This window comes from Equus caballus, chromosome 20 (assembly GCF_041296265.1).
Source record: "Equus caballus isolate H_3958 breed thoroughbred chromosome 20, TB-T2T, whole genome shotgun sequence".
Lineage (NCBI taxonomy): Eukaryota > Metazoa > Chordata > Mammalia > Perissodactyla > Equidae > Equus > Equus caballus.
This window is the reverse complement of record NC_091703.1, coordinates 52,880,585-52,896,115: the sequence shown is the minus strand read 5'-3', so window position 1 is coordinate 52,896,115 and position 15,531 is coordinate 52,880,585. Positions and strand designations below refer to the sequence as shown.

General features: G+C 37.9%; 1 protein-coding gene across 4 annotated transcripts in view; it reads left to right on the top strand.

The window, feature by feature from the left end:
• The window catches only part of PKHD1 (PKHD1 ciliary IPT domain containing fibrocystin/polyductin), a 414,787-nt gene that overhangs the window by 287,628 nt on the left and 111,628 nt on the right, over nucleotides 1–15,531 (top strand). For all 4 annotated transcript variants that reach the window (XR_002802305.2, XM_014734488.3, XM_070244730.1 and 1 more), the window contains 4 exons: nucleotides 8,662–8,816; nucleotides 10,190–10,342; nucleotides 12,423–13,301; nucleotides 13,986–14,154. Coding sequence is in view for 3 of the 4 variants with exons in the window: in XM_014734488.3 (XP_014589974.3) it covers nucleotides 8,662–8,816; nucleotides 10,190–10,342; nucleotides 12,423–13,301; nucleotides 13,986–14,154 (1,356 nt within the window). In the remaining variant the exon portion in view is untranslated. The remainder of the gene's footprint in view (nucleotides 1–8,661; nucleotides 8,817–10,189; nucleotides 10,343–12,422; nucleotides 13,302–13,985; nucleotides 14,155–15,531) is intronic.

The following is a 15,531-nucleotide window of genomic DNA, read 5'->3' as shown; positions in this document are numbered from 1 at the left end:
AGCCTGGGAATGAGATAGGGGCCAGTCCAATTTTTTGGACGTTGATTGAAGAGGAGTCAGCACAGGTGATTGAGAAGCAGAGACCTCAGAGATGACTCTACGGTGGGAGGAAGAATGGAGAACATGAGGGACTTGAAAGGATGCCAGAGTGGCTGACCTGGAGAGCAGGGGCCAAGCAAGATAGGGTTCCCAGGAGTAGTCAGTGGTCAGGGCAATATTCATTGTTAGTATAAAAAAAATTTTAGTTTTTACCCTAAGAGCATTGAGAAGCTGTTTAGGTTTCTAAGGGAATCATGTAGGAGACCCCTGTAAGGTAGTCACATATAATATAAGTATTATATAAGGTAGTCACATATAATCACATTTCTGTATCTAAAAAAATCATTCTAGGTACAACGCAGGCATCAGGAGGGGTCTAGAATCTTGGGACATCTCTTAGGAGGTCCAAGCAAGAGAGAGTGTAACTTGTAGTCAGGAGCTAAAGTGGCAATGGAGAGAAGTGGGCAGATTGAGAGACAGGGGATAAAATCTGTAAGATGTGTTGGGTGTGAGGTGCATTCTTGGTGTCTGGTTTGTGTAGGTAGATGGTGGCGCCAATCACTACAAGAGGACTAGGTTTTAGGGTAAAGATTATGAGTTCAGATTTGGTAACATTGAGTTTAGAGTGCCTTTCTGATACACAAAAGGATTTGTGAAGGAGGCCTTTCAAACAGGGATCAATAAGAAACTTTAATTATTATAAAGTTAGCAGGGTGGAATTTGACAGGAGCCATATGAATGGATTTTTCTTATAAGAATGTGTTAAAAACCTCATTCAGTGTCTGAGCTACAGGCTATTTTGAAAGAAACTCAATTTTATTAATTAAAACTGTCCATAGTAATTAAGTAGCTACTACTTATTGAGTTCTTATCATGAAGGCTTGCTAGATGTCAGGCCTCACCAAGCATTTTCCATACATTATCTCATTTAAATCTCTCAATGCTGTAAGTATTATTATCTGCATTTTACAGATATGAAAACCGAGGATAGAGAAGTTATGTAAACTTTCCGAAAACCGAGGATAGAGAAGTTATGTAAACTTTCCAAGATCATAAAGTAGAAGTTCCTAAGGCTGGATTTTTGTGGTTTGTCTGATTCCATTGCTTGTGCTCTACATAATAAAAATATTAAAAACAAAATTTCTTAGTGTCGATCCTGGGGAGGAGTACTTTAATGAGTTTATATGAATGACGTGTAATTATCATACTGTATTCACTTTATGCGTAGCCTTGCTTTTGTTAACCATTTTAAAAATTTGTAAAATAATTTGACTTGCAAGAAGTTGCAAAAATTGTGCAGAGTTTCCATGACCCTCACTCAGCCTTCCCTAGTGATAATTTATACAACCGTAGAACACCCTCAAATCCAGCAAGGTGAGATCAGCACAGGATTAATCGAACTGAAGACCTTATTAAAACTATTTCTTTAAACATTGATCTACAATCTTCCTTATGGTAACTCAGTTTAATAAGTCTTTCTAAGATATTGTTATGGGAACCTCTTTATGAACTTTCACCAGGAGAATTAGAGATCTGAATTTATTTGTATTTCATTGATTTATTTTATGAAGAATGTTAGAGTGAAATCTTCAGAGGAAAATTTCATGTTAACCTTGTAAACTTAGAATCATTTCTTACACTACCAACTGAAGCTTAGCAGGATATTTTAAAAACTTATTCTCCTGTGTTCTCTTTTATTATATAAAGCTATCTCTAAATTAAATTACTCTTTATTGTTGCTTGCTTCAGTTGACTTTTAGGAAGACTGGTGAACAAAAATATTGGGTTTCTTGGATTTCAGATAAGTCGAGAGAAGTTATACTTAGATTTAAAGAAATATATTTTTTACTCATTACAAGTATTAAGTATATTTTTATACTGTGACTCTTTTAAGGGTGAACATGTTTTCTTTGAAATTAGATGGTTATTTTATCACTCTTATGATAAAGGTTTTAGATTTTATCCTGGTCATTAGAAGATTTTAAACAGGGCAGGGGAGGGTGCAATTTATGTTTTAATTTGATTTATGCTGTATGGAGAATTGGCTACTAATGAGGACAAAAAAGGAAGCAGGGAGACTAACTGTGAAGATGTTGCAATAACATTGCCATCTTTCAGGTGACTTATGCTGGTGGCTTAGATTAGGGTGGTAGTGATGGAGGAAGAAAGAAGTAGTTAAATGCACTTTGAAGACAGAGGCCGCAGGATTAGCAGATGGATTGGCAAATGAGAAAGAAGGATCAAAGATCCCTGTAGAACTTTTGACCTGAGCAACTGCGTGAGGAGTGGTGTAATTTACTGAGAAGACGGAAACTGGGAGAAGAGTGGGTTTATGGGAAACCTTCCTCAAAGGGTCTTATGTTTTTCTTATTCCTTACCTCATTTACTTTTTTAAAGAAAGACTATATAAAGCATTATCCACTCTCTTCATTCTGCTATTTTCTGTCTCTCAAGCGATTTATTAATTTATTCTGTTATTTATAAGGAAATACTCTGAACTAAAGAGGAAATTAAGTCATTTGTTACCTCAACTTTTTCCCCAGGACCCAGGCCTTTAATTCTAATGTCATTGATTATATCTATCCTGTTATCTCCTATAGCAAATTAGTGATGGTGTCCTTTGGATATACTTTGTTTGTAATATTTCTAATTCCTCTCCTTTCTGCTACATTCTCACTTCAGCTCTTCACACATGGCTCTCTAACAACTTTTGTATTGGTTCCCTAAATACTTGGTAAATGAAAGAAAGGGGTCAGAATTACCCTTGCTTCTCCTCTTTGCCTTTACACTTCCTACTTGTCCTAGTCCTGGTGGTCTAGTGGTTAAGATTCGGCTATCTCACCATTGCAGCCTGGCTGGTTTCCTGGTCAGGGAACCACACCAACCATCTGTTGGTTGTCGTACTGTGGCGGCTGCATGTTGCTGTGATGCTGAAAGCTATGCCACCAGTATTTCAAATACCAGCAGGGTCACCTGTGTTGGATAGGTCTCAGAGGAGCTTGCAGACTAGACTGAATAGGAGGAAGGACTTGGCCACCACATCCGAAAAAACTGGCCGTGAAAACCCTGTGTATAGCAGTAGAGCGTTGTCTCATGGAGATCAAGATGGTGAGAGGATGGTGCAAAAAGACTGGGCAGGGTTCCCCTCACAGCGTCACTAGGAGTCGGATGCCGCTCAATAGCACTAACAAACTTATCCTTAAAGATCCCATCATATCTCCCACAAGACTTTCAATCTCCTCTCCAGCGCACACTGGTTTTCCCACCATCTGAACCACTCTAGCACGTGATTTTCTAATTTATAATTTTAGTGACAATATGCTTCCTAGTCACTAGTAGTAAGCTGCTTAAGGTATATATGGCTTGGTCCTCCAAGTGGCTTCTACAGGAGAGGAAAAATATTGTTTTTTATTGATTCGGTATATTACTTAGCATCTAGTCCACAACAGAACATAGAGAAGACTTTCAATAAATACCTTCTGTGTTGATTAATGTGTCTTTTCTGTAAATCAGAACTTACTGAGCCTTTTGGCTTGATGGCATGCTGTCTAATAAACAAGAATCTTGAATTTAATTTCAAAAATGACTAATTTATTTTGTTTAAAAATGACTGTAATTTATTTTGTTTATTACTCAAACCTCATCATTGTACTATAACAATTTAGTTCAAGTATTAGAAACTAGAGTTGGTGGCCTTATTCATTTTTTGGCTGGAGTTCAGGATCACATATGCAGCCTCCAAAAGAAGATGATTCCTCTGGCCCAATGAATCAGCAGGTCCTACTCTCAGATCGGCTGTTGTGTCCATGCTGGAAAAAGGCATATGAGTTAGGAAGGGAGGATGGAAATAGTATTCAAGGATGAAAAACAGCTTGAGCTTTGTGGGCAGGCGGACTAAAATAGTTCTAATTGTGCAATTAACTAAATATATAATCTTGGGTAAATTATCCCCTCTGAGCCTCAGTTTCTTTTTGTATAATGTGTGAATAATAATGCCAGCTAATAGAATAGTTATAAGGATTAAGTGAATTAATGTGCATAAAGTGCCTAGCCCAGTTTCTGGCATAAAGTAAGCCCCAAGACATGGTAGTTATTGTGGTAATCAGGATTCTTTTAGTTGAAAGTAAAGTAACTTTTCTTAATTTATTTGGGAGATCGTGCCAGGCCCTCCCCCCACCTCTCCTGTTTCTCTATTTCAACCTCATTTCTTTCTACTGAAGAGGATTTTCTGTACTCTACAGGGTGCAAGTGACCCCAGAACTGATGAACTTCTCCCAGCTTTAACACCAGGGAGGAAATTATTCTTTCCCCTTAGTTTCAATTCACAAGTCCCAGTGACGATGACATCAGCCAATAACACTACTGTTGCATAATTAAAATTTGCTCAGAGAGTGGAACTTAAATATTCTCACCAAAAAAAAAAAAAAAAAAAAAAAAGTGGTAAATATGTGAGGTGATGGGTGTGTTAATTAACTTGATGGGGAGAATTGCTTCCCACTGTATGTGTATATCAAATCATCAGTGCACACCTTAAATATCTTACAATTTTATTTGTCAATTCAAACACAAATTTACCAAAACACTGACAAAAACAATAAAGCTGAAAACAAAAATCTAGTGGAAGGATTTTGACAAACAAAGGCAGATTGGATCCCTTGCCTGCCCTTTGGGAAAAGGTTTGTGGGACTATAAATCTACAGTTCTTGCTAGGACCACTTCATTAGTGTGCTGGCTGAGGAGAGCAGTTCTCAGGAGAGATGTGGTGGATTTCCTGGAATGAAGGAGAAAGGAAGTCAGGTAGACATAACTGACATCTACGACAGCTGTTCTTATTGTCATCATCACTATCAACGTCATCGTAGGATTCAGTTTGATACCTTGTGTAGTCCAGTGTGGTCCTCAGTATGTTTCAGTGGCACTGACAAAAAATAAAATTTGAACTGAAATTAAAAAAAAAAATGTTCAATGTTAGTAGAGTTCGGAAGTCTATGGCCCCCCCCATTCCTGTGGGAAAAGCATTTTGGAATCTGGGCACTCTGAGCCTGTGGTCAAATAAAGCTATTATCATTAAGACCTCTCCAAGTTTAGTTAACAAATTCATTGAAGTTGTCCGTGTTTATATATAAATGTCTTATACATGGTTGTAAACTTTTTAAATCAAATTTGAAAGCATTTTTTTCGTTCTTTGTAATTATGTTCTTTTGACCAAAAGTATTATATTTTCTCTAAACTAGATAAAATGTTCATGCCAAAATAAAGGAAACTGTGATGATATTTTATGTTTTTATAAAAGTTATCTTTGATGAGACTTTTGAAGTGATTATTCATGGTTTCCTCTCTCTTCTCATATGGTTTCCATTTAGGTCCCGTTGTGTTGCAAACAGCTCTTCTAATTTTTTGTTTATTTATTGTTTTAGGTGTGTTTTGCTCGGAACAGCAAGGGTCTCTCCTCACCCCTGTAGCTATAGTACTCTTATTACTGTTAATCAGACACATGGAATACAGCTGGGATTCAAATAGTCCTTAAGCTAGGACTTTTTGAAATGGTTGAAGGGTAGTCACAATAGTGGAAGATTGCAATGGGAAGTGTGGATTTTGGAATTTAAGGAAAACTGATACTTGACTAGCAGAACCCTATAGGTTATTGATACTGGGACCACCATTTTGTCTGAAGTTACCACTGTTGCTGTGTGGACATAGAAGTGGAAGAGGCCATGCTCCCTTGCCATCTGTGTATGGTCCTTATGAGGCATAGAATCCCAAGTCTTAAGAAGTATAGAGGAGAGAGAGGTGGTCGTGAACATGTAAGGTTTTGGAAGCCTTAATGGAAAAGGGCAGTTTAAGTTTATTGATGTTTTGAGTATAAAGTTCTTTTGAGTATAAAGTACAGACTATTAATTTCAATAATTCCTTTTTCTCGTTGCCTAGAACATTGGTATGTGCTATGGGATTTACATAGCTAGGCAGTCATATTTTCATTAAATATTAACTAACAATATCAAAGTTGAATAGCCACAGAAGAGACGAGTACAGAATCAGTTACAGGGCAATATTATGTATTATGTCAAATTTACAGCAGAACAGAAATGGGGATTGGGTGTTCAGTGGAGAAGAGCCTCCCATGGGAAGACTTCTTGAAGCCAAAGGAACTCCAGTCAGTTTTTAAGAATGAGTAGACGGAAGGGCAGAGTAAGGGCCTGATATTTTAAGTGACAGATGAGAAACACAGAGCTGTTTCTTGGGAGAGTGAGCAGATTCATCTGGCTAGAGCAGAAGACTTATGTGAGGAAGTTAAGGAAGGAGGTCTTATTTGTTTTAGTTTACATTAGAGTTCACTCTTTGTGTTGTACGTTCTATGGGTTTGACAAACGTGTAATAACATGTATCCATCCTTATTGTATCATACAAAATAGTTTCACTGCCCTAAAAATCCCCTGTGCTTCACAGGAAATAAGTTTTATCTCATTTCAGAGGGAACTTTTCAGAACGTTATGGTCACTATTGTCTGAAAAATTTTATTCGACAATATAAACAATAATAAAAAGATTATCCAGGTAATATGAGCTATAAAGGAAAGGATTAATTTTAATTATGCTGCTAATTGACTTTGGTGTGACTGTTATACCAATAGCCTTATTTTTTTTTAAGTATTTTTTTCTTACTACGATATACTACCTGTTAAGTTCGAAAATTTAGAGTTAAGTGAAAATCACTACTAAACCTACTATCCATAGATGGGCTAATGTTTTAACATGCATCTTTCTTGTCTTCTGTTTTCTGTGTATGCATTATTTTTATTTAAAAAACAAGTGGGACATATTGTTTTATATCCTGCTTTTTCAATCAATACGTCATAAACAGAATTCTTTGTAATTCATGCTCAGCTACAATGCACTTTTTAAATGCCAAATAGTATTTTATGGTATGGGTCATAGACTTTTCATAATTTCATGGATTAAAATGTGGGAGTATTGCTTTTTATTACCATTTAGCAGGTGAAGAACTAAGAACCAGACAAGTAGGGTGATGTTATTTCATGGAAAGAACTTGGACTTGATCAGGAGTCTTCCTTTGTCCTAAATTAACCTCTGACTCATTCAGTTATCTAATCTTTTTTTTTAAATTAATTAATTAATTTATTTTCGGATATACATCATGTTTCGAATTCTGTGTACACTGCATCATGTTCACCACCCGAAAACTAATTATAGTCCATCCCCTCACATGTGAGCCTAATCACCCCTTTTGCCCTCCCCCCGTCCCCCTAGTTACCTAATCTTTAGTGTTGTCATTTAATCTTTCTGGATCTTAGTTTCCCTACCTTTAAAGATAGTAGTTACTTTAATATCCTGTAACTGTGAGTTTTCTAGGATGTCATAGCAAATTGAGACCAAAGGTAACACTCAAGTCTTTCGTTAAAATTGCATCAATTGACTATAGTCTTTTTCTCTCTCTCTTTCTCTCTCTCTCTAACCTCTGATGCACAGATTTGAATTCATTGCAATCTTTGGTTCATAACAGATTCATACCATTGGCACATGAATGACCCCCTTTAATTTGTTTGTTTCTTTTTGTTGTTGTTAATACTCTATACTAAACATCTGTGAATTCCCCACCCACACAGTAGACTCTTTAAGGATGTATACTAATCAAAATCTAAGTTGTCACTTTCTTAACACAAATGACATATGTTTTATTTACCACTATGTCTGTAGCATCTACTATAGAGTCTGGTGCATACCAGTTGCTCAATCAACATTTACTGCTAGAGGAGAATCTATTGTCAAAGCTTGTTAAAATTTGGACATTAGTAAAAGAGGCAGGTAATTAAAATAAACTTATGCCACTGGCATTGGTAATCACTATGAATGGAGAATAAAGCAGACATATTCACTAGGAGAAGCTAGGCAGCAGTGAAAGAATGAACAAAAATTTTTTAAGTGTGAGTTAAAAAAATGAACAAACTCATTGTTTCATATTATGATGAAAGCACAATGCTTGTAACATAGCACACTCAAGGAATGTATGCCTTTAGTCCCCACAGTAATGCTGGGATGTTAATAAATATTGTTACTTTTCAAATGAAGATATAAAACTCAGAGAAGTTAAGTGACTTCTCAAAGTCATATAGCTGGTAAGTGCAACTCTAGGATTCGAACTGTGTCTGTCTGACCATGACGGTATGAGCCTTAATGCATGATGATAAATTGTCTGAAAAGGGTATTATAGATCTTCAGAAAATTTGAGAAAAGATCCCTTCTGAAATACCTTTGTTAGTCAAACTGTTTCCCAATCAAGGAGGAAAATTTCCATCTTAGGAAAACATGTGTCGATGGCATATACTAAACTCTGGAATTTTACTCTTTCTTGTTCCTTTGTCTTGTACTTCATGGCCACAGAATAACTTTGCTATTCCTGTATTGTACACAGATAAGCCAGAAGGTTGACTCCATTAGCATTCAACTTTTCTCAAAAGCCTTTGTTTCTGTCTTGACTTGGTATTTCTTCTTCAGTCTCTCTGGTGGGATTGTTGGTTGAGTGGATTTCCTTTTCTCTCTGGAGTTAGTGGGTGATCTGTGTCGCACTGCCAGTATGCTTGATGCCATCTTTATACTGTTACAGAATTATAGTAGAAGATGCAGTGGATTGGCGACCCCATGACAAAATCGTCCTTAGCTCCTCTTCTTATGAGCCTCACGAAACAGAGGTCCTCACTGTGAAAGAAGTCAAGGGCCACCATGTTAGGCTCCATGAACGGCTCAAACACCGGCACATTGGTAAGGCTTTGGTTTGTTGGTTAAGGAAAGTGAGTGAGTCCAGAAGGATGTGTTCAGCAACCTGCCTGAGGACCCTGGATCCAATCGCCATTCAGAGGGGATGGATAATACTTTACTGCTGTCCTAAACTCATCCTAGAAGGCTCTATCTCTATTCATTCATTAATTTTATTGCCTAATTTTAAAAGAATACTTAGACAGGAAAGAGGGTTTTTTTTGCTTTTTATTTATAATGGCAAGTCCAGAAGCAAGCAGAAGGTTTAAGAATGTTGTTCAAGGTCACTGGACATTTTCACGGTTAAGCCAGAATAAACCTCATGGGAGCTGAGTTTCCAGTTCATTTCCTAGCACATTGAATCACACAATCACTGAGAATGTGGTAGTTATTGTAAATAATGACTTCTTTTTCCATACTTAGGAATGTGCCCTTCCTGACATGAAATTCATTTATGTATTGACTACTACTACTCCAAAAAAAAACAAAAGCCAAGTATCTCCCCCCCGCAAAATGTACTAAATATCTTTTATGCACTATATACAGTTAAAATGCATTGCATGTAAATAATAAATAACCATAAGTTTCCTGGTTCGGTCTAATAAATACATTTAACCCAGGAAATAGAGCTAATAAGTAATAAAACATGGAAATAGAGGAGTCAGGGAATATCATTTCGTCTCTGACAAGTGAGAGGGAAATACATGTTTTCAACAGGACTATATATAGAATAGTTCTAAATCATAGTTCCAAGGGTGATTTCTTTTTTAAAAAATGGCAGAGAAGAGAGAAATCTTCAGCAATCCTTGCCAGTAACATGCATGGTGAAATGCAAATGGGAGGGCAGTGAAACACACCAGCAAGGGGCTTCTGTTCCCACAGCTGAGGAGGCTCCTTCAGGCAGTGGCGAGCTTGAGACCCACCACGAGATGATGCTGTTCCTGCTCTTTGTCCCTTTACTCACCCATTGCTGTCACCGCCTCAGTTGATCTGGGATTCCTCCCTCTCACAAAAGAGGTGCACAGACAATGTACCATCCAATGCTGAAGACTCACACTGATGAATTTAAGGAAGGTTGGAAACCCCACTAATTGAACAGCTCTGCCCTGATGTCGCTGTCCCAGTAGCCACAGTTATTGAGGAGAAATGAATTCTTGCTCAAATACTCTCACTCTGATCCCAAAGAGAGACAAGTGAATGGGCTTTTCATTTCTCAGCTGACATTTGTGGAGAGTGCCCGAGGAAAAGCAGACCTCAATGTTGGTAGGACTTCCAAGGGGAAAGGAGTGTTTTCATTTGTTAGGTTCGCTGGGTCCCCGGCTGGCAATTTCCAAAATGAGTTTTTAAAGTTTTTCTTTCCCCAACTCCTGTTGCCCCAGGAAACGTCCATGTCATGGAGGATGGCCGATACATTCGTTTGGCTGCTGAGGTTGGACTTTTGACCCGAAATATACAAATCCAGTCTGATACATCATGCAAGGGGCGCCTGCGTGTGGGGTCCTTCAGGAAGTCCAGCAGGGAAGAATTTTCAGGTAAATGAAATTTTAAGTTACTAAGCATTACCCCTTGGAGCCTATTCAACTGGGACACTCAGAAATTCCAACTGTGAGAATTTTCATTTATAAAACAAAACGTTCCAATTAGATGGCTCCCTTTGTGCTCTGAGAAGCTATGAATTTTCAGTTCTAATCTGTGCTTAATTATCAGTGTGATGTTAAAATAATATACTAGCGATCAGAACATAAGCACATTTTTACCTCAAAGAAAACATCTTCAGCAGATGTGAAATTTCCTCCGCTTTGAAATTATAGATGATTTAATGACCACTTGAATTTTATCTCTTTCCTGAATTTCTATTACTCTTTCCCAGTAGCGTGCTATATCTGACGGCAGACCTCAGCTCATGCTATAAATTAATAGCGTAAATTTAAATAAAAATGATTTCCATATTCTAGACTACTTTAAGCATCAGTTCAAGCTCTCTCCTTTCTTTCAAGCTTTAGCTTTTTTGGAATGCTGTGAAATTATTTGATTTGTACTTTATTTCTTAAACTTATGTTCCTTAAGTATTATCCCAAAGTTGTTTTCCTAGTCAAATAAATTTGGGAAAGACTATCACTGTGGCTCTACCTTAGAAAGTCATTGTGTAAATGAATATGATAAAGTCTCTGAGAAGGTGTGAAATAAAGGATCTAGCCATTTCCCAAATATATTGAGCAGGGAACGCTTTTTTTTGGCACATCTGTTTCACCAGTCTGGTAAAGGGCAATGTTTGGACCTCAAATCAAAAGTCGGGGTTTCTATTCCATAAAACAAGGTCTTCCTCCATAAGTTCTAGCTCCCTCAGTTCTCAACAGAAGTGATTTGTTCCTCCCCCCGTCACCCAAGAGCATTTGGCAATATCTTGGGGGAGCTTCTGGCATCTGGTGAGTAGATGCTAAACCTCTTACAATGCATGGGATGGCCTCCCACAAGAAAGGGTTATCTAGTCCAAAATGTCAATAGTGTTGAGGTTGAGAAACCATGCTCCGGGAGACCCAGACAAAGGCTGAGTTCTGGTCTTGTAGAAATGAGACTACCTTGCAGTCCAAATGAAATTCCCAATAAGACAAAATAATTCACTATCCTCTCCCGACATAAAATATGTAGAAAATATTGTTGTGAAAATGAAACAGAGAATATAATGTGGCTAGGATAAACATACAGAAAAGATTTATAGGGCCTTTAAAATAATTTTAAAAATATGTTATTGCCTCTATCCTGTCTTAATCAAGAAGCATTATTGAACGTCATGTTCCGGGACATAAATTGAGCAGAAGTACGTTTTATACTTATATCACCCATAGTCTTAAGAAATGCTTGAGGGAAGGCCCGGTGGCGCAGCAGTTAGGGTCGCACGTTCTGCTTTGGCAGCCCGGGGTTCACCAGTTCGGATGCCGGGAGCAGACATGGCACCGCTTGGCAAGCCATGCTGTGGTAAGCGTCCCACATATAAAGTAGAGGAAGATGGGCACAGATGTTAGCTCAGGGCCAGTCTTCCTCAGCAAAAAGAGGAGAATTGGCAGTAGATGTTAGCTCAGGGCTAATCTTCCTCAAAAAAAAAAAAAGAAGGAAAGAAATACTTGAAATATTTTATAGAATTGGCCCTTGTATTCCTTCATGCGGTATCTTTGTGTGGACCTTTTCACATGGGGTCACTGAGACACAGAATGGGAGACATGACTTTGAGGTGAGTGGTCAGAACTCGTATTCCTTTCATTCTTATCCACTTCCTAGACCCAGCCCTACAGACAAAAGCACAGAATCTTTAAGATGGCCGTGCTCATGCTTAGAGCCCATCTTTTTTCTCTCTCTCTCATTTCCTCTCTCCCCATTTTGTCACCGGACACTTCCAACTGCAAATGAAACCTTGTCAGACATTATGTGATATTTCTAATGATTCATATTTTTTTAGTGAGATTCACTGGCGTGAAATACCATGATGGTGCTGAGAATAAACTATTCCATTTTAATGAAAAATATGCATATCCTGATGCCCATAAAATGACCCTCCTTTGGCCTTTTGTGGGGAAGAAGAAAGTACCTGATGAGATACATTTTGTTTGTTTGCAGGTGTCCTTCAACTGTCAAATGTGGAAATTCAGAACTTTGGGTCACCATTGTACTCATCCATTGAACTCACCAATGTGTCAGCAGGATCCTGGATTATATCTTCTACTCTGCACCAAAGCTGCAGTGGGGGCATTCATGCAGTTGCCAGTCATGGGATCATTTTAAATGACAATATAGTGTTTGGCACAGCTGGCCATGGCATTGATTTGGAAGGTCAGGCCTATTCTCTCTCTAATAACCTTGTGGTTCTGATGACACAGTCAGCATGGTCCACTGTTTGGGTGGCAGGAATCAAAGTGAACCGGGCAAAGGACATCAACCTCCGTGGCAATGTTGTAGCAGGATCAGAGAGGCTTGGCTTTCACATCCGAGGCCACAGCTGTTCCTCTCCTGAAGCCCTTTGGTCTGACAATGTGGCTCACTCAAGCCTTCACGGCCTTCATTTCTATCAGGAAAGTGGACTTGACAACTGTACTGGTATCTCTGGCTTTTTGGCTTTCAAGAACTTTGACTATGGTGCCATGCTACATGTGGAGAACAGTGTGGAGATGGAGAACATCACTCTGGTAGACAATGCTGTTGGTCTTTTGGCAGTAGTATATGTGTCATCTGTTCCACAGAGTTCCATTGGAAACGTACAGATTGTGCTTAGGAATTCAGTCATTGTGGCCACCAGCTCCTCTTTTGACTGCATTCAGGACAGAATTAAACCTTGCTCTGCCAACTCGACATCAACAGATCGAGCTCCTTCCAACCCAAAAGGGGGTAGAATTGGTATTCTGTGGCCTGCATTCACCTCAGAACCAAATCAGTGGCCTCAGGAGCCATGGCACAAAGTGAGGAATGGTCATTCAGTTTCAGGAATCATGAAACTTCAAGGTAGGATGCTTGGGCTTCTCCAGACAACAGAATGTCATACATCTGTGCATAGAATTTTAATAGCATTCTGAAATTACATCAGCAAAAGGGTACAGGGAAATGTAGTGTTTACTGTTCAATTGACCACTGCTGGTATTGATAACCACTGTGGCGGTTTATAATGACAGTGCATGATTCCTCTAAAAAGTCACATGTTGAAGAGCTTTCACAGCAATTATTTAATTTAATTATGTGATGATTCTCTCAAGTAGGTGTTATTTTTCCTATTATACAAAGAAGAAACTGAGATGCAGAAATTTGGCCTCACTGAGTTTATTTAGTAGTTGGTGGGGCAGCCAGGCTTAAAATCAAAGTTATACCACAACCTACAGTTCAATCTGCTATCAGATCTCTTTTATACTGTTGTATTCTCTCCCCACTGGATCTTGATCAAATCTTTGATGAAAAGTATTGCTCTTAAGACGTTAATATGTTGGAATATTCTTCTATTTTGCATACAATGTCAGGTCCTGAAGAATTACAGATGTATTAAGTCAACAATTATGTGAACTCCTAGAACTACCCTGGATAGCTTAAACTAACTCCTGGACATACATTAGTACAAGAATATGTAGTTGGGTAGTCTGTATTGGTGGTTGATAGTTTACATAATCTAATGTTACAATATCTTAAAATTTTTTTCAGACGTCACCTTTTCTAGTTTTGTGAAAAGTTGCTATAGTGATGACCTAGATGTCTGCATTCTGCCCAATGCAGAGAACGTGGGAATCATGCACCCAATAACAGCAGAGAGGACCAGGATGCTAAAGATCAAAGATAAAAACAAGTTCTACTTTCCTCCTTTACAAACCAGGTGCCAGTTTTAGTATTTATAATAAGCTATACTTATGAAGTATTTGGAAATTCTTCAAATCCTTAAGCATGTTTTAAAAAAATAAAATTATCAATGGGAATAGAAGTAAGTCCTTCTGGAAAAGTAGGGTAGATTGATTGAATGTCCTAATTCTTTACCCCTCCATGTTTATTCCCTTTGATGTATGATTGTTGCAATCTCTCTCACTAAAGAGGCAGAGGGTACTTCTCTCCCTTGGATCTGGGCTCAGCCATGTGACCTTCTCTGGCTAATAAAAGGAGCAGAAGTGATGGAGTGCAAGTTTTATTGATATTGTTTTATTGTTTTGTCTTTACTAGAGCTATTTCTTTGGTATGTTTTCAATCACTGGAAAATATTGACCCCAATTCTTAAATCTTTCATGGAGTGTGGTGTCACTAGTCTTCAGAAGGAAGCCTGGGAGCCCTTGTAGGAACCAGTGGATAGAAGGAGACCATGTCAGCTGTCAGGAATCCCTGAACTGAACGATGTGGCTTAGCAGATATTGGCGGTCAGACCAGATCATATGTTTAAGAACTACTCTAGCTCAAGAACTATAGTTTTATTCAAAGATCTGAAAGCTAGCTAACGAATTTTGGGCCATAAAAAGGAGAGGGAAAGTTGGGAGCAAAGATAATGGGTTACGTTTTCTTTCCCACAACATTGGAAAACTCCTTTAATTGGAAGAAAAGAATCAAGAAAAATCGCCCTAATTAAAAAGTTTATGTGTTTGGCCCAATACCAATCTCTTTTTGATGGCTTTCCCTGAGCCGCTTTTGGTGCCTGAACATTATTAGGTATGCAATTTGTGTTATTCTGTCATTTTTCTTCTACTGTCCAACTTTCCTTATGTTCATGTCTTACCTATGGGCTGAAATAGTTTTAGCGCTAAATGATATTAGCATCTGATTCTTTGTACTGTACCTGGTTGGCATAAAATAAATATTTAATATTATTACTGAAGGTACCTAAAAGTATTAGACCAGGGGAAATCAAATAAGTTCTCTATAATTCAATGTTAGAATTGTGCATAACTTGTTTATATACCCTGCCTGACTCTAAATTCTGGAAGTCTGGGAACCATATCTATATTTATCACCATTGTATTTCCCAACTTGTAAGTAGTAGGTTTTACACAGATATTTGTTGAATGAGATTATCTATTTTTACCTTGTTTGTGTATAACACAAATATAATTGATATTTATAGTGATAATATTAAATTACTGCAAGGCCCCAAAGTTCCATAAAGAAATGATGACATTATATTCAGTAGATATTAGAATTAGGAGCATTTTATTATATCCCACATCTTAGAGAATTAGCAGTCTAAGTAAAGATTATATATCCAGATATCCAG